The sequence below is a fragment of the Juglans regia genome, chromosome 5 (assembly GCF_001411555.2).
Source record: "Juglans regia cultivar Chandler chromosome 5, Walnut 2.0, whole genome shotgun sequence".
NCBI classification, from domain to species: domain Eukaryota; kingdom Viridiplantae; phylum Streptophyta; class Magnoliopsida; order Fagales; family Juglandaceae; genus Juglans; species Juglans regia.
In genome coordinates, this window is record NC_049905.1 from 10,333,483 (window position 1) to 10,356,076 (window position 22,594).

Consider the following 22,594-nt stretch of genomic DNA (forward strand, 5'->3'; position numbering starts at 1 on the left):
ACAAAACGTTCCCTCTAGAAAATGGATCCAACATACACTTTGATGAACAAAAGGAAGAAAAAAAAAAAAAAACAAATAGTTTCAATTAATCAAAGACTACTTCTCATTATTTAACCTAATTCTGTTTATCCTTCTTTTTGTTTTTCTTTTTGACCTCTCAAAAAGAAAAGAAATAATATTAATTTGGTGCACAAAAACGCCATACAATTCATCCCACCTTAATTTTGACAGAATAAAAAAAATTAAATACATATAAATATATATGTGATGGTGGCATAAAAAATTATTAAAAAAGAAAGAAAGAAAAACAAGAGAGGTTAGTCTCCCACCCCAAATATTTACATGCACAAGCAATCAAGATGATGACAATCTTCTCTGTCTTCTTTCCCAAGTCAGCCTCATTGTGCTGAATTTGTAACATGTGAACCATCCATCCTAAGGCATGATAGAGTTGAAAGAAATAAATGCAACATGAGGAGAAAAAGTGTGACAGTCCTCACCCTCTTTTCTTTCCTTCTTATCTTTTCCTTTCAACCAAGCATCCTCCTTCCCTTATCTGGCTGGTTGACACCCATATACCGAATAACTATGCATAAACAGCCAAACCTCTCGATCCTGCCATCATAAAGACAATAATGCTCTCCATGGAAGTTCAAACCTTCATTTTAAGGGCTTTACAAGGGCATCTGTAACACAGTGAGAGTAATCCGGCAAAATACAGATAATAGATTTTTATTATAATCTTCAGCAACACAAATAGAAGATGCAAAAGTTAGACATGCTACATCCTTGTATTTTTTATTTTTTTCTTCTCAGAAGGGGATTAAATTCTGATATTTTCTTTCTAACTTAATCTATATGACAACTATAGCTTTTCAACCTTGCTGATGGCATATAAATGATAAGTACTACTTCAGTAACATGCCATTAAAATCCTCATAATTCGTCCTTCAACTCATTAGTGCTGCTCTCAAGGCTCTCCTTGGCCTCAGAACTTTTCAAATTTGGTGTTGAAGTTGGTTTCTGGAGCTTGAAAGGGACTGATGCGTGCTTCTTGAGGAATTTATAAAATGCAACCACTGTACGGTCAGAATCTACAGTAATCTGCCAAGATAACAGATCCAAATATTCTAGATTATATATATATATATATATATATATATATTCTTATGAGGTAAAAGGCATGTTTACAAAAAGAAAGGAGAATATTCCAAAGGAGTAAGGAAAATATGCATGAAAAAATACAATCTACACAAGCATAATAGAGAAAGTATGTGAGTTAAAATCTTGGGTGCCACTCACTGGATCAAAGCTCTTGTTTCCTGCCGGGAAGAAGAGAAGTGTGGGGAAGCCATCAGACTGCAAAACCAATCAAAACAGCTTTTCAGAACATTGTTTCTCTTCCCTAGCCTCAAATTTTCATCCAAAGACCATTATATTGCATTGCATTAAAAGCATATGCAAAAGTGGGTCTTTACAAGATATTCACGTCCCTAACACCAGAAAGCTTTGAACGTGCATTTGGTATCTAACCAGGGAACCAGGATAGTACAGCTTAACAATCAACGGAGAACTTGGGCCCCATCTACTCGATCTGCTTTTTATGCTCTATTTGAGTACCAGTTGCTTATTCCATTTGCCATTCACAATAATTAGTGTGGATCATTACTAGCCAAAACAGATTTGATCTTGGTGTATTACCTTTGCCCTGGAAAAGGATTTGGAGACATAAAGTGCCTCTCAAAGCAGCATTTTTTGTGTGGATTCCTTGGGCAAGATCCTCACAACGGATAATTTGAGGAGACGGAGGGTGATCATCGCAGATTGGTGTTGTATGTGTAGGAACGAGGTAGAATCAGTGGACCATTTCTACTACATTGTGAGGTAGCTCGAGGGATATGTAATGAGGTATTTAGTAGGCTAGACTTGGGTTGGGTTATGCCCGAGACAGTAGTGGTAATGCTGGCTAGTTGGACAGACCTGAGAGGTAATCAACAGATCAAGGCTGTATGGAAGATTGATGAGGACATCTCCTTCTATTATTGTTTTAGTTATTTTATTAATGTTTTGTCTATTTTTATTTAGGGTTGTATTGCCCTACTAATTAAAGACATTTTCTATTTTTGTCATTTTATTAATGTGTTAGTTATTTCATTTAGGGTTTGTGTTGCCCTACTACTTAAAGACTTTTGAAGGGATTTTGTAGGCAGTTGATTTTGAATGCAAAACAGATGCGCTAGCCGCCCCCTTCCAATCCCGAGTGTCTTCTTCTTCTCTCTCCCTCCTCTCTCGTTCTTTTCTCTTCTCTATTTTCTTAATATTCTGCTCTATCTCTTATCTCATTTCTACCCTACATCATATTGGTATCAAGAGCCGGTTGTATTGTTTTCTCAAACAATACCGAGCCATTCGCTTCATCTCCTTCCTCCGAAAACCAGCGCCGAAAATCCACCCCCCTGAGCTCCCTTCGATCCAAGCCAAAGCAAAGCCCGTCGAAGACCTTGTCGAGAACTGGGTTCTCTTCAGTCAGTGATTCGACCCTCCCCGTTACCTCCGTCTCACCCTCGGCCTCTCCCGAAATACCCAGTACCGAGATACACAGAGACAACAGTCCAAAAAAAAAAAAAAGAGCACAGACCTTGCCGAAATCACTAGACTGGAGGCAGACGACGCCGGAAACGCAGCATCTCAGCTCCGATTCTTCTCCCTCTACCAGACGTCGAACTCTCCTTCGGGTTCTCCTCTCGCACGACTTCCGCGTGGTTTCAGCCCATACATTCGCGACTTCCGCGTGGTTTCAGCCCATACACACCGCGTGGTTTCAGATTATACGTCCGCGTGATTCTCATCGATAGTGCACAGTTATCGGACAGAGGGAAGTTTACTATCTCCTTCTTTGGTTTACACTATCGGTTTGTTTTTGAAAATGTATTAATTGTTTTCTCTGTGTTGCTATTACCATAGAGAAGTTAGCCAAACCCGCATTTGCTACGGCCAGATTTATTCGACACTTGAATTTCGTTTTACTTCCTATGTCTTATGTTTCCATTCTCACTTTCATAGCCTGAAGCTTTACTCTCATTTTGCATTGATTGTCTTTTCAAAAAAAAAAAAAAAAAAAATCAGCATTGCTACGTGATTGGACTTGTTTGATGATTAAACATTTGTCCATTGCTTTATTATTTTAAACGTCAGTATTATTTGTTTGCCGTATTTTGAATTTACTTAATCCCAAAAAAAAAAAAAAAAAAGACATTATTATTTGGCTCAGTTGATATTTTTCATTGCTTGTATTTATTGTTCATTGATCTCTCCATTGCACTTCATTTAGCGAGTGTTGCATTGCATGCAGTTGCGTAGTGGTCGTCTTGTCACCTCTAGTTCCAGTACTTTTACCATGGACCCTTCCCAATTTGATGCCCTCACTCGGCAATTAGCTCAACTAGCCAATAACCAGCAACATGTACAAACTCAATTAGCGGCTGTCCAAACTGAGATGGCTGCTACTCGTGAGGAGAACAGGGACCTAGCTGCTAGGTTGAACAATTTTGAGGAACTCCCTCATTCGTCTGACAACTCTGAAGTGTCCCAAAATAGACGCCATCGTCGTCGACGAGGTGATCGACAACATGTCAGACATGATCGTGGGGGTAGGGATTATGATCGTGAGCGAGAACGAGACCATTACCGCCAAGGTACTCAGTCCCCTACTCGCCATGAGGAGCGTCTATTCAGAAACATTAAGCTAGAGGCCCCTACTTTTGATGGTTGCTTAGATCCTCGAGTTTTTACTCAATGGATTAGGGATATGGATCGTTTCTTTACCTGGTATAGAGTCCCTGAAGATCGAAGAGTTCAATTTGCTAGCCTGAAACTAACTGGCACTGCCCAACTCTTTTGGGAAAGTGTAGAGGATCTCCTTGAGAGGCGTCATGCGCCTCCCGTTGGGAGTTGGGAAGAAATGAAGCGTCGTCTTCAAGAGAAATACCTGCCCCAATCTTACAGGGGTAATTTGTTGGACCAATGGAATGCCCTTACACAGGGCAATCGGCCAGTGACCGAGTATGTCACTCAATTTGATGAATTCCGAATGAGATGTCATATTGTTGAGGATGAGGCCATGACTTTGAGTAGGTTTAGACAAGGCTTAAAGGATGACCTTAGACGTGAGCTTGTCCTTCGGGGTGTCGCTACACTTGACCATGCTTACTCTTTAGTCCGAGACTATGAGTCAGTCATGAGGACTCCGTATGGAAGGCGCGGTGACAACCGCCCTTCCATCACCCCAGCGCCCACCCTTTCCCCTAAGTCTCTCTTAGGACCTCCGCCATCTAATGTGTCCCCCGCATGGGAAAATAAGGGTAAAGGTCCTGAAGTTCCAAGGACTTCCTCCCGCTTGCAGTGTTTCAAATGTAAGGGTTTTGGTCACATTTCTTCCAATTGTCCTAGTCGAACCCTAGTCATTGAGGAACATGAGGGTATAGTTGAAGAACTGTTAGAAGATCAAGTCTATGAGCCTAATCTTGAAGAGTTTGGTGATTTAGGTGATGATGAGGGTACATTCTTAGGTTGTATCCGAGCCTTTCCTGTGGATTTAAGTTCTGTACCTTACGCTCCCGACACACCCAGATTAAGTGTTGTACGTTGCACCCTTACCCAACCAAAAGGTGCTGATGATTGGCGCCGTCATGCCATCTTTCATACTTATATCAAAATCAATGATAAGGGTTGCAAAATCATTGTGGATAGTGGGAGTTGCATTAATGCGGTTTCTGTGGCTACTGTGTCCCGTCTTGGATTACAACCAGTACCTCATCCTCAGCCTTATAGTGTTTCTTGGGTTGATACCTCTTCCATAGCTGTGAAAGAGCGTTGTCTGGTTCCTATCCAGTTCTTAGAGTATAAGGATCGTATATGGTGTGACGTCATTCCTATGGATGTCGGTCATGTCATTCTTGGCAGGCCTTGGTTATTCGACTTAGATGTGACTATCCATGGTCGATCCAATTCATGTTCCTTTGTGTTTAATGGAAAGAAGATTCATCTTAACCCTTTACCTCCAAAACTTGTTGGGTCACAACAAACAAAGAAAATTGTGGAACGAAAAGGGTTAAATATCATTAACTCTACGGAGTTTGAGCGTGCACTAGTGAGTGCTCCTGTTGTGTTTGCTGTAGTTGTTATGGAGGTTCCTTTGGCATCTCCAGTAGTGGTCCCTGATGAGGCCCAATCATTTTTTCAGGAGTTTCGGGATGTCTTCCCTGAAGACCTCCCTGACCACTTACCTCCTCTACGAGATATTCAACATGCCATAGATCTCGTCCCAGGAGCGTCCCTTCCCAACTTGCCTCATTATAGGATGAATCCCACTGAGCATGCTGAGCTCCAAAGACAAGTGGGTGAACTTCTTCACAAAGGTTTTATCCGTGAGAGTTTAAGTCCTTGTGCAGTTCCTGCCCTTTTGACTCCTAAGAAAGATGGTTCTTGGAGGATGTGCATTGATAGTCGTGCCATTAATAGGATCACAGTGAAATATCGATTTCCCATCCCTAGGCTTGATGATATGTTGGATATGATGGTTGGTGCCACAATATTTTCGAAAATTGATTTAAAGAGTGGGTATCACCAAATTAGGATTCGCCAGGGTGATGAGTGGAAGACTGCCTTCAAGACGAAGGACGGCCTTTATGAGTGGTTGGTCATGCCTTTTGGACTAACCAATGCCCCAAGTACTTTTATGAGAGTGATGACACAAGCTCTTCGGCCTTTCATGGGTAAGTTCCTCGTCGTCTACTTTGATGACATTCTCGTTTACAGTAGGACTAAGGAACAACATCTAGATCATCTCACACAGGTTTGTTCCACTCTTCGTGAGACAAATCTGTATGCTAATGTGAAGAAATGTTCTTTCTTCACCGATAGGGTTGTCTTCCTAGGATTCATTGTGTCTTCTACTGGAGTATCTGCTGACCCCACAAAGATTCAGGCCATTGTTGGTTGGCCTGAGCCCAAGACTATACACGATGTCAGGAGTTTTCATGGTCTGGCTACATTTTATCGTCGTTTTATTAAGGGGTTTAGCACAATCATGGCTCCTATCACGGAGTGCATGAAGAGGGGCGAATTTCAGTGGACATCGGAAGCGGCTAAGGCTTTTAAGTTAGTTAAGAAGCGAATGACGGAAGCTCCTGTCATGCGACTTCCTGATTTCTCCAAAGTTTTTGAGGTTGAGTGTGATGCTTCAGGGGTAGGAATAGGTGGAGTTCTTAGCCAGGAACGCCACCCTGTTGCTTATTTCAGTGAGAAGTTAAATGATGCCAAACAACGGTACTCTACCTATGATAAGGAACTGTACGCGGTTGTGCAAGCTTTGCGCTATTGGCGCCATTATTTGCTACCTCAGGAGTTTGTTCTTTATTCAGATCATGAGGCCCTCCGCTACCTCAATTCCCAGAAAAGATTGAATTCTAGGCATGGCCGTTGGGTTGAGTATTTGCAAGCTTATTCTTTTGCTTTAAAGCATAGGAAGGGCGTTGAGAACCAAGCAGCTGATGCCTTGAGCCGCCGTATCTCCCTCTTGTCTATCATGAATGTCAAGGTCATAGGTTTTGAAAGACTTAAGGAGGAGTATGAATCTTGTCTTGATTTTAGGGATACTTTTTTCGCTTTGAAAAGCGGGCAGTCGGATACCACTGATGGTTTCCGTTTGGAGGATGGTTATCTTTTTAAGACCAATAAGTTGTGTATCCCCCGGACTTCAGTTAGAGACTTTATAGTTTGGGAAGTTCATGCTGGAGGCTTGGCTGGACATTTTGGACGTGATAAGACCATAGAAGAGATTGAACGTCAATTCTATTGGCCTAGCTTGAAAAGAGATGTGGCTAAGATAGTTAGCACCTGTAACACTTGTCAATTAGCCAAACAAAAGCGACAAAATACTGGTCTCTACACACCCCTTCCTGTCCCTAGTTGTCCTTGGCAAGACGTTAGTATGGATTTTGTGTTGGGACTTCCACGCACTCTGAAGAAGTATGATTCTATTTTTGTTGTAGTGGACCGTTTCTCAAAAATGGCTCACTTTATCCCTTGTAGCAAAACTTCAGATGCGTCTAAGGTCGCTAGGTTGTACTTTAACGAGATTGTCAAGTTGTATGGTCTTCCTAAAACCATTGTGTCAGATAGGGATGTTCGCTTCACAAGTCATTTTTGGAGAACCCTATGGCATATGGTTGGCACTAAATTGAAATTCTCCACTGCTTACCACCCCCAGACAGATGGTCAAACTGAAGTTGTCAACCGCAGTCTTGGCAACTTATTAAGATGTCTGGTTCAGGAGAATCTTAGGAATTGGGATTTGATCCTCCCTACAGCTCAGATTGCATATAACAGTTCGGTGAATCGGTCTATAGGTATAAGTCCCTTTGAAGTTGTTCATGGCTACAAACCTAGGAAGCCCTTAGACCTTATTCCTATGTCTCCTCATGCTCATGTATCTGTGTCAGCTGAGGCTTTTGTTCAACATCTTCATGACTTGCATATTGAGATCAATAAACAACTTGAGGCTAGTAATGCATCATATAAACTGCAAGCTGATTTGCATAAACGACATGTTGAATTTAAAGTTGGGGATTATGTTATGATTCGAATTAGACCGGAACGGCGTCCACCTGGATCCGCTTCCAAATTGCAAGCACGTAGTGCTGGTCCTTTTAAAATTTTAAAGCGTGTTGGTCCAAATGCATACATTATTGATCTTCCATCACATTTTGGTTACCACCCTACTTTCAATGTTGAGGACTTAGTTGCTTATAAAGGCCACTTCAATCCCTCCAGTGATCCTTTTCTGCCTCCGTCTGTGAGCCTTAATCCTGAACCTTTTGTAACTCCTACTCCACTACCATCCATCACAGCACACAAAGATAAAATTGATACTATTCTAGATGAACAGATTGTGTTGACCAATGATGGAGAGGTTCAACGTTTCCTTGTTCGTTGGGTCGATCGACCAGATTCTGACTGTACATGGATTCCCAGAGAGACACTACAGCAGCTTGATCCAGATTTATTAGAGCTTTATCGGGGCCAGCAGGACCTTCCTTTGCCTGGGTCACCAGCCGCCTGTTCTAGAGAAGTGGGCAGAGACACCAGATTCAGACCTCCACTCACACGTGTTTATGGCCGTCGGAAGAAGCGTGCTCAACCACTTAGTTTATGGTTGGGTGATTGATTGCAGCCTTAGTGTGACTCATCAACTTGGCAGAATCAAGCTTTTCCACCCCGGGAGAGTTGATGAGGACATCTCCTTCTATTATTGTTTTAGTTATTTTATTAATGTTTTGTCTATTTTTATTTAGGGTTGTATTGCCCTACTAATTAAAGACATTTTCTATTTTTGTCATTTTATTAATGTGTTAGTTATTTCATTTAGGGTTTGTGTTGCCCTACTACTTAAAGACTTTTGAAGGGATTTTGTAGGCAGTTGATTTTGAATGCAAAACAGATGCGCTAGCCGCCCCCTTCCAATCCCGAGTGTCTTCTTCTTCTCTCTCCCTCCTCTCTCGTTCTTTTCTCTTCTCTATTTTCTTAATATTCTGCTCTATCTCTTATCTCATTTCTACCCTACATCAAAGATGCTTCCTATTTGCATCATGCGGTGTGTGTGGAGGACAAAGAGAGATTGATGGAGGAACTTAAAGCTTTCTTCTTTAGAACTCTTTGTACTTGGGTCATTGCTGTTAATTTTAATGGCCAAGATTTCCATGATTTCCTTGTATGGCTTTGCTTATTCTTTTATTAATATACTTTTACTTATAAAAAAAAAAAAGTGTATTACCTTTGCCCTGGGATGCTCATTTGTTGTTCCATCCATCTTGGCTATAACAAGAGACTCAATGCCATGTAGATGATTGGCAAGCTTGTTGTATGTGGGCTCCAATGCTTGGCAATGCCCGCACCAAGGAGCATAAATCTGGAATCACAAAATAAAATGAGTCCCATACAAAGACAAACATCAAATACTGGTTGATTGGGTTCTCTGCTGATACCTCAAGGAGAACGTCCTTTGACTCATCCAGAACAATTTCATCAAAATTATTCCCAACCACTATCTTCACATCCCCATCATTCTGAATCAATCAGAATACAAATAAGATTAGAGGACCATGAAAAAACTAAATCAGCTGAAAAAATTAATATAACTTACACTCTCAGGAATTGGATCTGACTTGAAGACAGGTTTTAACTTGTCTTCTAGGAAGTCCTCCCCAAAAGCCTGAGGGATGAAACAGTTGTTATGTTTAGCTAAAAACATTAATCTTCCAAGAATATTAAAAAAGAAAAAGAAAAAAATGACACAAGCAAGCAACATAAGCATATCCAGTTATATTTGTGAGCAACAGTAGTATATACAATATGGGATGCCATGATTGGGGAGAGAGAGAGAGAGTTTCAACCTTGACGCTATCCAAGGTCACTTCCTGATCTAGTACATATTTCTTGGCATCATCATTTCCTGTGTATGCAAGAACCTGTATTTTTTAAAATATCAGTATGCAAGTACGTATGCATGCAAGCACACATATATATATATACATATATATATGTATATATATCATAAGAATTGAAGAATATATGGAAAATATTACTTTGGAAGCATTTCCAGTGACACCAAAATAATCTGAAACAGGTCTTCCAACATCTTCATTGTCCATTTCCACGTGCACGAAGATAAGCTGCAATTAACCACTACTCAATATGATTTCTTAATTTCACAATAATGCATATGGTTAAAATCAGTAGGGACAAAAAAGCCAAATCAATCCAGAAATTATCCGTACATCAATAGTTAACTTTCAACACCCAATTGATTGTTTCCAATTATTCAATTCCAATGGTTTCTCTGAAATCCGGAACAGAATATTTGAAAGACTTGTATTGTGAGCATACCTTCCCTTTGAAAAACTTTGCTGCCTCCTGAAATATTGGGACAACCTTCTCTGTGTCATTTGAAGTGGCAAATAGCAACAGCTGAAGAGAGAGACAGAGAGGTATTGAAATCAAACTCCAAACAGAATGTGACTCTATAGAGTGAAACTAAACACAACAGAAACACAAGCAACTTAACCTGTTTCTTAATGGAACTTTCAAATATTAAAGGGGCACTTTCCCTAGTAAAAGTGGTAACTAGAGGAAGCTTGTTGGCAGATACAAACTCAGAAATAGTAGATTTAACAAATTGGCCATCTGCATAAAATTGAAATGAGAAATTGGACATTAAAGTGACGCAACCAAGAAAATTCAATTTGGGGTTTTCAAGCAAAATGACAGCTATAGAGAAGCTAACCAAAGTAACTCAATTTCTCTGCTTCCTTCTTTAGAAGGACCAAAGCAGGGCGTTTAACTTTAGGGTCAACATGGAAAAGCTTTGCCACATCAGGATTCACAGTCTGGTAAAAGTTGACATCATCTTCATTCTTTGAAGCAGCCGCGAGCTCCTCACTCTCATGGCCCTGCATTAATAGGACAGGTCATTGTGAGTTGTGAAATCAAAGGAATAACCAACGACAAAAATTAGATACAGTGGCTTCTTGCAACATTAATTTAGCCTCTGGATACCTGAAAATGACAAAATGTACTAGGAGTTCGCCAAAAAGCTCTTATAAAGTGACATGGCAGCTGATTATTTACACACTGCGTATCAAATAAGCCCATCCCGAGCATTTTTTGTGTAGAGTGCCCTGCTTGAGGGCTACATAATATTTGAAAAAGGATTGGTATAGCATTGCACATAATTCTCTATGAAATTTCACAAGAGATAGATATTACAAAGCTCTTTGTGCATGTAGCATTATTCATTAAAAAAAAAAAAAGAAACTGGATATTTCATTTCTTAATTTGTTAATCACAGCCTGAAGGATTCACGAATGCATGGACTAATAGAACACCAGCACACTACGATCATATATACGTATAGTAACCAGCCAATTTGAGTATAAGAAACACAAGAAAACATACCACTAAAGAGTTGAGGTAGCCCAAAACAACTTTACTTTCGGAAGTCAATATGCGTTCAGCATCATCCAAGGTGGTTAAGTTGTAGACACCAGGTCCTATCTTCTTCTTAATCCAGGTCACTATAGCTTCTCTGAAGTTTAAACAAATTGTCATCAGCCCGTTGAATATATAACCACGACAGAAACAACAAGATTTGACTATATATATATATATATATATATATATATATGTATATATATATATATATATTTAAGGTATGTATTCCTTTTCAAACTGCTTCAATCTAGCGACATCCTTAGAAAAGGAAAATAATGTAGATGAATTTGACCATACCATGGAAAGAGGGAAAAAGTCGCAGACATAATGATCATTTACCATCAAATACAATCGTACAAGAGGAAAAAGGAAAACAAAATACTGGAACTTCATGTCTAGGTTTCATGTCACGTAAACCACTACTAGTAGTTAATAACATTTCGCTCTTCTACCTATTCCAACGCTTTATCGGCGACCAAAAGGAGCCAAACAAGAAAGACACAAAAGAAAAAGGCCCTCAATTATAGCGAAATTAACTACACTTACTTGGTCCTCTGGCCAGTATAAGGCTTGTGAACCCCATCTACGAAGAAATACACAGTCGGGAACCCTTGAACATCGTACTCCTGAGCCAAATCGCCCTCCTCCGTCGCGTCCACTTTGGCCAAGGCCACGTCCTCACCCTTGAGCTCAGTAGCTGCCGCCGCGTACTCCGGCGCCAGGGCCTGGCAGTGGCCGCACCACGGTGCATAGAACTCCACCATCACAAACCGGTTATCCTCCACGAACTCGCTGAAATTACCCTCCTTCAGAACGACGACATCTGGGTCGTCCACTTCCAGCTCCTTAAACCCATCCTGATCGACCGGATCGTCGAGATCATCGAAGTTATCAAGATCGTCATCTTCGAGGGGTTCCTCGTCAGAATGCTCCGGATACGAGAGGTGGGAATGGTCGTCGGGTTCTTCGAGGAAGCTGAGGTCTTCGTCTTCGTCGTCGTCTTGGAGGTCTTTGGAGATAGTCGGGGAGAGGGAGGAGAAGAGGAGGAGAGTGGCGAGTGAAAGAAGAAGAACGAGTCGACTTGGCATTGCGAAGGTGAGTATCTTAACAGTGTGACGGAGATCGTAGAGAGAGTGAGATCCTCAACCCGATCCAGCAGAAGCGCAGGGTTGATGAAGCCAGAGTCGCTTAACGAAAAAGTCAGGCTTCAACGACGCCGTTTCTTTTTGTTAAGAAACGACGACGCACCGTTGGCTTGCGTTTCGAACATGTTTTGCGGATGAAAAATTCTACTCAAGTCTCTTACGCCATATATCTGTTTTTATTTTTATCTTTTTAACTTTTAATTTTAATTGATGTATAGTGTAAGGTGATGAGTGGAAGAACTCCTTATTCACTCCAACCAAAAACATTAGAGGAAGTCATTTTCTTAATACTAAACATGTTACATAAATCTTTATAAATCTAATAATTAGATTGTATATATAAACTTTATAAATATATTAGCAAAATGTCAACATTTGTTTGTCAATATTTATACAAAATATTACAAAATAAAATATAAATAATTTTTATCTAAATGAAATGGCTTGTGAGCAACTCAAACTTATTTGAATATTAAAATGAGTTGTCTATGAATAATGAAAATAAAATCAAATTTGATGAAAAAGTCTAACCCGACTCGTAGTCGAATAAAAACTAAACGAACGAGATTTGACCACATACTACTGGTTTGAACTCAACTCATTTACATTTCTACTAGTAATGTAGTGTATAACATTACTTTTATCTTATATATTAGGTTCTTATTTTATTTTTATCTAATTAATTATTATTATTTATTAGATTTACTATTATTTTTTGATAAATTCAATGATGAATTAGTCATGCCACGTTGTTATACGGTAGAACACAAATAAAATAAAAATATATTATACAATATTTATCAGAAATAAATTAAAGAAAGTAATTATAAGATATTTTTATGGAAGCAAAATTTTCGTTCTATAGTCGAGCTGAACCTGGTCACCTAGGCAGGACATAGGTATTGCTTGGGTTGCCACGTAAAATGCCATTCGTCCATGCGTGTACATACGTGGCATGCCACTTTAATTGAGTTCACCGAAAGTGGTCCCGAATAAAGATTTCGAACGGTCTATCTTATTTTTTTTTATTTTTTTATTAATTATTATAAATATTAAAAAAATAAAAAATTCATAATATTATTAAAAAAATATTTTTTTAATCATTAAATAAAAAAAATCATTCAAGACACAAATTCAGAACCCATTTTCGAGACAAAGTATTTCTCTTAATTGAGGCATTTTCCTGTCCAATGATTTTAATTTGAATAATTCTATTAATTACTTTTATATCACACACATATTTTTATTTTTAATTTTAAGTTTTTTCTTAACTAGTATGTAATGTAGAGATGATAAATAGAAGAATTTAATTAATTTAATAGAAATAAAAATAAAATAAAATAGATATAGTGTATGGTGTAGACGACTAAATAGCAAAGTTCTTTGAATTTAAACCTTAAAAGAGTGCTTTTAGGTGAGCTTTAGATATAAAAAGCTCCTCATCTCATTTCATTTAAACATTATAAATTTTTCAAATTTTCATATAAAATTCAATAAACAATTCAACTTTTTCAAATCTTAAAACAAAATAATATTATAATAATATTTTATTCAACTTTTAATTTTTAAATTTCATCTCATCTCAACTCATTATTTAAAATCTCTTCTAACTATCATTTAAAAGTAAATTTATTAAAATATAATATGTTTTGAAAATTTATAAAAAATATTTTAAATATTTGACAAAAGCTGAAAATCTACCTTTTCATATTTTTTATTTTTAAAGTAGCATATTGGAATCTTTATTGAAAAGATTCTCGAGATAATGTAAAAGAGTTATACTATACAACTCTCCACTATTCACTCAGCTACCGCACTCCAACCTACGTGGCTCTTCTTTTTATTTTTTAAATAAAAAACTTAGACGGGCGTTTCAGCTTTCAGGTGACATTGAATTCAATTTCCCACCCTTCCCCCTGTGTTCTCTCCCCCAACATCTGTCCTTTCAGTTGAGGTCAGCTGGTCATGACTTTCCACATAGCAGAGCCTCATTAACATAAATCCAACCAGTTAATGTATAATTCTCAAGATTTTACAAAAGGAAAGCTTCAAAGTTCATCATTCTCGAAACATGCCCCCTCCTACCAGAAAAAAAAAAATTATAAAAAACCCCTCAGAAAGAGAAGGGTTCATCCAGTACCTGGAAAATTTTTCATTTCTTTTTGTTTTCCTTTTTCTTGGCAGCCAAACAAAGTTAGCTTAACATAATATTAAATTCTCCCTATGTTTTACCTAAAATTTCTTGGCAACAACTAGAGGTAACCTAATTATTATGATTGAAAAAGGTAGTGCTTTGAATCAACATAAAGTAAAGATGACCCCAAAATTCTCTCGATTAAATAAAATCAACATCTAAAACCTCAATTATCATTTTCTTTTTAATCTGAACCTTCTTGACAGCTAAACAGAAAGGGGGCATATATGAGGTACTAATACTAATTGATAATAATAACATCGAGGAAGAAAGAAGAGAAGGGCCAGCCACATGAGGAGGTGAGGGAGCTGGTCGACAAGCTTTCCGACCAAATCGAGCACCTTAGAGGTCCCAGGCTGCGGGGGGATCCAAAAGGAGGAACCCAGAACAAACGGTAGCCAATCTGGGGTCCACTTCTGCACGATGATATATATGGTGGATCAAGTCGTCCAGCTTCTTCATCTCCAAGGCCCCGAATTCACCATCATCATCCAAAAAAGAGGAAGACGAGGAAGAGGATGAGTCGTCCAGCTTTTTCATCGCACGTTTAATTTCTTTTTTTTTTTAAATAAAAAATAAAGCCGCTGGTGTTGGGGGTGGGGTGCTGCAACGAGCTAGAGGTGAGGAGAAGTTGTTCATTTCAAGTTAGAGGGAGAAGAGGGAAGCGTGATAGGTGAGAGAGAAGAACCGTCACGTGGGTTGTAGACCGGGTTCATCACGGAGTGTGGTGTGCGACCAATAAACCGGGAGTTGAGTAGATTATTTCATTTTTTTAAAGATATGCCAACATCGTGTAAATAATATACAATAAAATAGAGAAATGTTCTTAATAAGCATTTCAATCACCATATTTCACCATTCCTTGATTTGGCATCAAATGAGAGAAAAACTAGTTGTTACAATTCATTTACATTTACCAGTCAATTGATATCATATTAGATGATAACGAAATGATGATGATTGAAATACTTATGAATATAAATTCTTATGATAATATATGGAATCTCATTCGAATTTTTGCACACCAAACAAAATGTGCTTGATCAAAATGAGTAATTTAATAATTTGTCATTTATGGACTATAGTTGCACCCTAAGTCCAACATGCTAGGATATACAATCTTTTGGCACGATACGATAAGTCAATACGAACATGATACAAAATAATGAGTTTAAGGTCGAGCTTAATTGAGTCCAAGTACCTAATACGTTTAATTTTTTATTAAGAGACGAGGTCACATGTCCAAGAGTGAGTCCGGCCCACTTTTATTTGAAAAAAAAATTCACTTATGGCGGAGGAATACCATGGCAACATTCAAGACCCACATGATTTACATATATGCAAAGAAAACCATCCCATGTGTCAATGACGAAGACTTAAGGGAAAACCGAAAGCCAACACTAGTCAACCAGGACAATTATTAAAGAGTTCTATACAAAGAATAACGAATGACCAGGCCAAAACAAAAACCGTATACGCTGCCCGCTCTAACGTAAACGTAAACTAAATACGCATACCGCCTCCAAAACGAAACCCTGCCTTTTACGTAAATGCCTCCAACCCAGATGACCACAATTTACCTCCTTCTTAAGCACGACAATCCACATTTATCCAAGCATAAAATCCCTTTGAGTTCCCTTGGGATGTTAGCCGACGTATACTCTTGCGTAATCTCAATACTGCCACCTTTAGCAAGCCAGTCCGCAGCTAAATTTCTCTCTCTAAACACATGTTTAAACCGAATATTAAGGCCTCTGATAAGCAAGAGTATCTCCTCCAAAAAATCCTCCAGGTACCAAACCTGACATCTGCCTTTCTCCAACCAATTCACAACCAAAGATGGGTCTAATTCCACAACAATATTCACCAATCCCATAGCCTTGCATCTGCACAATCCAATTAGAACCCCCAACAACTCAGCTTTATTATTTGAGCCAAGGTCAATATATTCAGAATAGGCAAAGACAATATTTCCCTCATGATTTCGAAGTAGCCCCCAGCACCCGACTCTCCTGGATTCTCCAAGCTGCTACCATTCGTATTTAATTTCCCTCAGCTGTTTGCAACCCTCCAAGTTTGAAATCGAGCATAGGAAATTGGGTGCAAAACTTTTCTTTTGACGTTGAAAAAGTTCCTGTTGGCTCATCCTAGAAAAGACCTGAGGGCATTGGAGTTGCGCAATGTCCTTCCCAACATGGTAGCCTTGGCAATCTTGGATTCTCTTGGAGCTGACGTGATGCCATACGCCTTCTTTGTTTAGCCGCTCCTTTTGCCTCCTAATAACGACTTAGGAACTTAGCCCTATAGAAAATAGCTACTAATCAGTGTGGACATACATTTTGTAATTGCAGTCTTTTGTAATGGACATAATATTTTGTAATTGAGATATATTTTTGCAGTTAAATATCTACTCTAAATTTTCTTTTACGTTGCCGCTAATTCAGTTTTCATGTTTAGTTTTCTTTGTCTATACTTCCTAAAAGTCAAAGTTTTGACATCCACGACTATCGCTGTTTTTCAATCTTAGTCAAGATAATTGCCTACATGTAGCTAGGCATAGCCATTTGGGTGCAGGAGGTTTACTCACCACTATTGTCGCAAAGGCTTGTATGTAACTTGCTTATTGTTGTTGTGGCGAAGGTGTGTATATGCCTTGGTTGCCTGAGATGTGCTTGTGTGTAGCTAGGCATAGCCATTTGGGTGTGAGATGTTTGATCACTACGGTTGTGGCACAGGCATATATATGCCTTGCTTGTCGTTACTGTGGCGAAGACGTGTATGTGCCTTGCTCGTTGTTGTTGTTGTGGTGAAGTCTTAGAGGTGTGTATATGCCTTGGTTGCCTAAGTTGGGTCTGCGTGTAGCTAGGAGTAGTCGTTTGGGTGTGGGAGGTGTGCTCGCTGCTATTGTGGCAAAGGCCTCTATATGCCTTGCTTGTCGTTACTATGGCGAAGGCATGCATTTGCCTTGCTCGCCATTATTCTGGTGGAGTGTATGTGCCTTGATTGCCTAAGCAAGACCTGCGTGTAGCTAGGGTTAGCCGTTTGGGTGTGGGACGTTTGCTCGCTGCTATTATGGTGAATGTGTGTATGTGCCTTACTCGCAATTATTGTGGCGAAGGCGTATATATGCCTTGGTCGCCTGAGCTGGGCTTGCGTGTGGCTAGGCATAGGCTAGGTGATCAAGAGGGTTACCACAAGTGCATCGTTGTGCAGGTATAACACCCATTCCCAGTCTTTATCGGTGACGGATATAGGAGTAAGCTCATCAATTCTTGTCTACTTTGGGGGCCTCTCCACATGGAAAACCTCTTCATATCTGGCCCTCATGGCATGGGCCTTCTTGGAGGATGATGATGCACCACCCCTATGAATCCTCCTGTGATTGTCTTGATCTCGTCAGTAGGTTGGCGCGGTCATGTTGGACTGCGATGGGAGCTTTGCTCGCTTATGATATTCTAGTGTCTCTCCATTGATCTTTCCCTTTGCCTCCTTATTGCCCACTTTTTGAACGATGTCTCATGTTCACCGAAGAGACGCTCCAACTCATCACTCTCTTATCAATTCCCTATGTGTTATGATTTTTCGCAACAATCTTATGTGTTGTGATTTTTCGTTGTGGGACATGTAGTAGATGTCAAATCCATGCTTGTTCGCTCTCTTGTCATTATCTTTGCATGCCCGCGCTCCCTCGTGCCCTGCACTCTCATGCTAGAGCACACTATTTTGGAACGCTGATGAATTGTGCAAGATACATTTTCTCGCTTCCGGTTATTTCGACCAATTCTCGTTCTTTCTCCTTTACTCACTCTTTACTACCTTAGCTTGTCTCCATCCTTCTCGCGTGGTCTATCTTCGCCCTTCGTGAATCAGTCAATGCATTAAGTGTTTCTTTTATATTGACAAAGTCATATGGCTGTCCATGATTTCCTGCAAGATTGTTGGTGCTTTCCTCTCTAGTTCCGCCATGAAGGAGTCCTTGGCCAAATCTCGCCTAAAAGTGCCACTAGAATTATCTTCTCATCTTCATCGTATGCTGTTAGGTGCTCTATTGAACCGGGTAAGATACTCCTTTAGGCTTTGTCCTCTCACTATTTCACCTTGAGGAGGTAGGTTGTCATTCCTACTTTCCATGAATTGCGCGAGGAATTTTCTACAAAGTTCCTCGAACCTGGTGATCAATCCTACCAATAAATTTCCAAACCACCCTTTCGCCATGCCTTTTAGTGACAAAGGAAATGCTGGCACACAATATCACCCTAGGAACCCGTGTAATAAGGGTGACAATATGTGACATGACCAATGAATCCAACACAAAATTAGTGGGTTTGAGTTTGATATAAATAGATTCGGGTCAAAACAGGTTGACTTGTTAATACATGATTAATAAATAGGTCAATAACGGATCAAGTTGCTTAACATGATATAAACCCGCAATAACCCGTTTAAGTTATTTTTCAAAATTACAATTTTATTGTTGTTGAGTTGTAATATTGGTATTTCTCAATATGCTTATATTTTTATTGTTAGGTTGTAATTCTAGAATTATGCTCATATTTGTTATTATAACTTTTTTAATATTGGTTTTATTATAGGTTAAATCTGAAAAATATTGATATTTTTTGTTAGTGTAGTCTTATTGTTTTTCTTAGATATTGTGGCTACTAATAAATATGTATTTTAACTTTTATGTAAAATTATGTTAATCAGATCAAATAGATTATGTGTATTAGTTCAATTCATTTACATAAAATAGATTGAAATGAGTCATGTCGTATTGACTTATTTCTAATTAATTATTAAACGGGTCAAAATGAGTGACACGATATGACTCGTTACTTAAATAGGTCGGGTTAGGGTTTGAAGTTTGACTCGTTTAGCTTAACATGTCGAATTTGGGTTGACCCATATAGCTGAATGTCCATGACTTGACACGACATGAACACGACTTACAAACACGAATTGCCACCCCTACCATGTAAGGTCATATGGGCCTTGAAGGTTTCCAGGTGCTCTACTGGGTCTTTAGATCCATTGTAAAGATATATTTGAGGGACTTTAAACTTTTGCGGGAGAGGGACCATCATAATCTCCCCGCTATATGGCAAGTTCGTGCTATTGAGTAGGTTGTCGACCAATAACGATGTTCCCACTCACTTTTTCATCTCTTTATATTTGTTCGTGAGGTCCCACAAGTTGTCGTGCATCATCTTCTTTTCCTCTTGCTCGTTTGGGGTTAGTCGCCCTTCGCTTTGAGACTCCTCATCATGTTGTTTGTTCTAATCTTGGCCTCAGCCACATTCGAACCCTACGTACTTTCGTTTTAGGACCATGTTCTGTCATTGCAAGGCATCCATCTTCAACTTCACTCTCTATAATGTTTCCTCCATCTCTACAAACCCTTTCCCCACTTTATTGGTCATTTGTCCTTCCATCGCAGTCGCTTCTTGGTCACACATTGTGTGAGAGCATGTAGTAGCAAGCATTTGGATCTCATTTCACTAGTAAACTAATCACTATGTTGATCCTACAGATGACATCAAAATTGTTTATATAATTTCTAGTGATGCATGCAATGTACTTAGTCAATGTCCTACCAGAACAAGAACCCTGGGGAGCCCCATGGGGCATGCCTCCATGGTTAAGTTAGAGAAGAATGAACTTCTTTTAATAATCATGTTAATGCCAAAAATTGCACAATAGACCAGAAAGGAGGAAAGAGTCATCCTCGACCCACGTTGGTGATTCGGGCTTCGATACGATGCTCTTTGTGTTCATCCATAAAATAAACAATAAATAAGAAAATAGAAGTAAATAAAGGGAGATACAGAAATTTACGTGGTTCGGCATAAAAGCCTACATCCACAGGTTGTTGGGGCAAAATCCACTATATCATATGATAATTTTACAATGTCTCGTAGCCTCACATATCGCTAATACAATGAGAGAATTTAGTCTCAGGAGAGTCCCTTTAGAGAATTGGTGGAGAGTGCAGAAGTGAGCCTTTTAGATTTGTGGAGGAGCTACTCCTTATATAGAGGTTATTTCCTTGGAGTGATAGAGCTCAATTTACCTTATGAAGTTTTTTTCTTTTAGGAGTCTAAGTCTTTTGGAACATTTTCCTTTTAAGAGTCTAAGTCTTGTGAAATGTTTTCTTTTTAGGAGTCTGAGCCAACTTCTTTGCCTTATCTATTTCTTGCCTTATCTCTTGGATTTATCTTTTTCGTTAGTGATAGGTTTCCAAAGAGTTTGACCCAGTCAATTTAGTCCCTAACAAATTGAATTCAAGAAAGTTACTTGAACATACAGGATGACCCATTTATAAGGACTGAGAATCCTAGTATGATAGGATTATTCTAGAGCACGATTCTAGGGACCTGACATGGTAAGATTCCTTTTGAAGCATAATTCTACCTTGTAAGCCTACCAAGGTTAGAGGCCCGAACAAGGTAAAGGCAAGCGGGAGCACGGTGGGCGACTCAAGGTGAGCAAAGTCAAGATATTTGATGCAGTTTAGAAATGCCTTGGCTCATTTCGAGCTACAAGACACAGGAAGAGATATGCATTAAATAAAAGAAAGGATGAAATATTAAATAAAAAGAAAATAAATGGTACATATTTAATGTGATAAGATCCAAGCATCACGCCAAATTTCTATGATGACCAACCAAGAAAGGGTGGCGACTAAATGCACATTTAATGCAACTATAGGCAATGGATCGCAAAAAAGCAAGCACCGACTTGACCCTCATCGCCTGGACGAGGCTCCCACCCTGACCCCCGTTGGTGGTTGCTCAGTACCGAACCTGCCAAACAATCCAAATTTTAAAAATCCCTTCACCAAATCCGTAGGTCTATTCCTCAAATCCACAATTCAATTGAGTTGAGTTGAATTGAGATAAATTGAGTTCTTTATAAATAGTAATAATTTGAGACGGTAGAGTAAGTTTTGTTGGGCATACCTAAGATGCGTTTAGATGTGTTTATGTAACACCTAGGTCTAGCATCAAGCCGCTTTCTAAAAATATTTTTAGAATAAAAGACTTATATGTATGAATGGCCCAGTTATTTTTTGAGTATTATTTTTTTATATTGATTGTGAGTCTAAATTGTATCTTGGCAGATATCGAATATTTTCTTTTTGCCTTGCTATTTTAGTAATTTCCTTAAATATTTTTGGGTCGGATGACAATTTTTTTATGGGCCTAGAAAATTTGTGGAACAAATATAATTTTTTTTTTTTAGGATGAGTCAATGTCCAAACTCAGGGAAGAACCCATTTATTAATTTCTTTTTGCTCACTACGAAACATGAGCCAAATTTTGAAATGGGCCAGAAGCCCAAGCCCATGAGATTTGGTATTCGCCCCCCACGGCATGCATGCCCGTTTCTTCTACATGTACATTTCTTCCTCTCATCTTTCTCTAGGGTTTCCAATCATCTAACTATATATATATATATATATATATATATATATATATATATATACCTGTATAACCTCTCATGCACGTAGAAACTTTCCCAAGCTAGGGTTACCACATCTTCTCCATAAATTTGCCATCAAGCAAACTACACCAACCGTAGCCTCCACGTTCCCTTTCCACGTTTTTTCATCCAAGAAGAGCACATCAAACACTATAACAACTAGCAACCATTGCCCCCTGCACCATCATCTTCTTCCTCTAGAGCCTAGGGCTACTGCCACACACACTTTCTCCACACAAGATTTCCTCCCCAAGCCACTCAGCCTTCACGATTTCGTTCCTTAGGCCACGACCAAAACACGAGCAGCAACATTGGAAACTGCTCCCTCTGTCATGAACCACCCTGGAAACCGAACCCATGCCACCACACACAACCAACTTAGCGTTGCATGCCTCTTGCCCAACATAGGCACGGTTGCTCCCTAACTCCATGAAGACTACACCACAGCTCGGCCACGGCTCACTCAGTTACTGCTCAGCCCCACTACCACCTTTTGCAAACCACTTGAATCCCTCTGTCCAACCGTCGCCCACGTCCAAACTCTGGCCCGGTTGCATCATTGCCTTTGCCCTACACCTCCCTGCTTAGCCACCGTGTGATAGCCACTGCACAACACCACACACGTTAACCACCCGCTGAATAAAGAAGTCTTTATTTTGTTTCTAAAATCCAGAGCAATTTCGGGGTCCACCATAGAGCCAAGTTTCCACCTTGTCAACATTCA

The 22,594-nt window shown here is 39.3% G+C and overlaps 1 protein-coding gene across 3 annotated transcripts; it reads right to left on the reverse strand.

Annotated features, from left to right (window-relative positions):
- Nucleotides 1–203: 203 nt before the first annotated feature.
- LOC109009065 (protein disulfide isomerase-like 1-4) lies at nt 204–12,239 on the reverse strand. Of its 3 annotated transcripts, none has more exons than XM_035690143.1 (12): nt 11,596–12,238; nt 11,014–11,143; nt 10,343–10,508; nt 10,124–10,242; nt 9,946–10,026; nt 9,645–9,731; nt 9,453–9,527; nt 9,203–9,271; nt 9,045–9,125; nt 8,834–8,968; nt 1,303–1,359; nt 204–1,104 (listed from the first exon to the last, which is right to left on the reverse strand). In XM_035690143.1, the coding sequence occupies exons 1-12, from the start codon at nt 12,135–12,137 to the stop codon at nt 937–939; spliced, it is 1,710 nt and encodes a 569-aa protein (XP_035546036.1). In that variant the 5' UTR covers nt 12,138–12,238; the 3' UTR covers nt 204–936. The 3 variants fall into 3 exon arrangements, with proteins under 3 accessions (XP_035546036.1, XP_035546037.1, XP_035546038.1); XM_035690144.1 differs by having other exon boundaries at nt 254–615; nt 11,596–12,239; XM_035690145.1 differs by having other exon boundaries at nt 588–686; nt 11,596–12,239.
- Between the last annotated feature and the right edge of the window lie 10,355 nt (nt 12,240–22,594).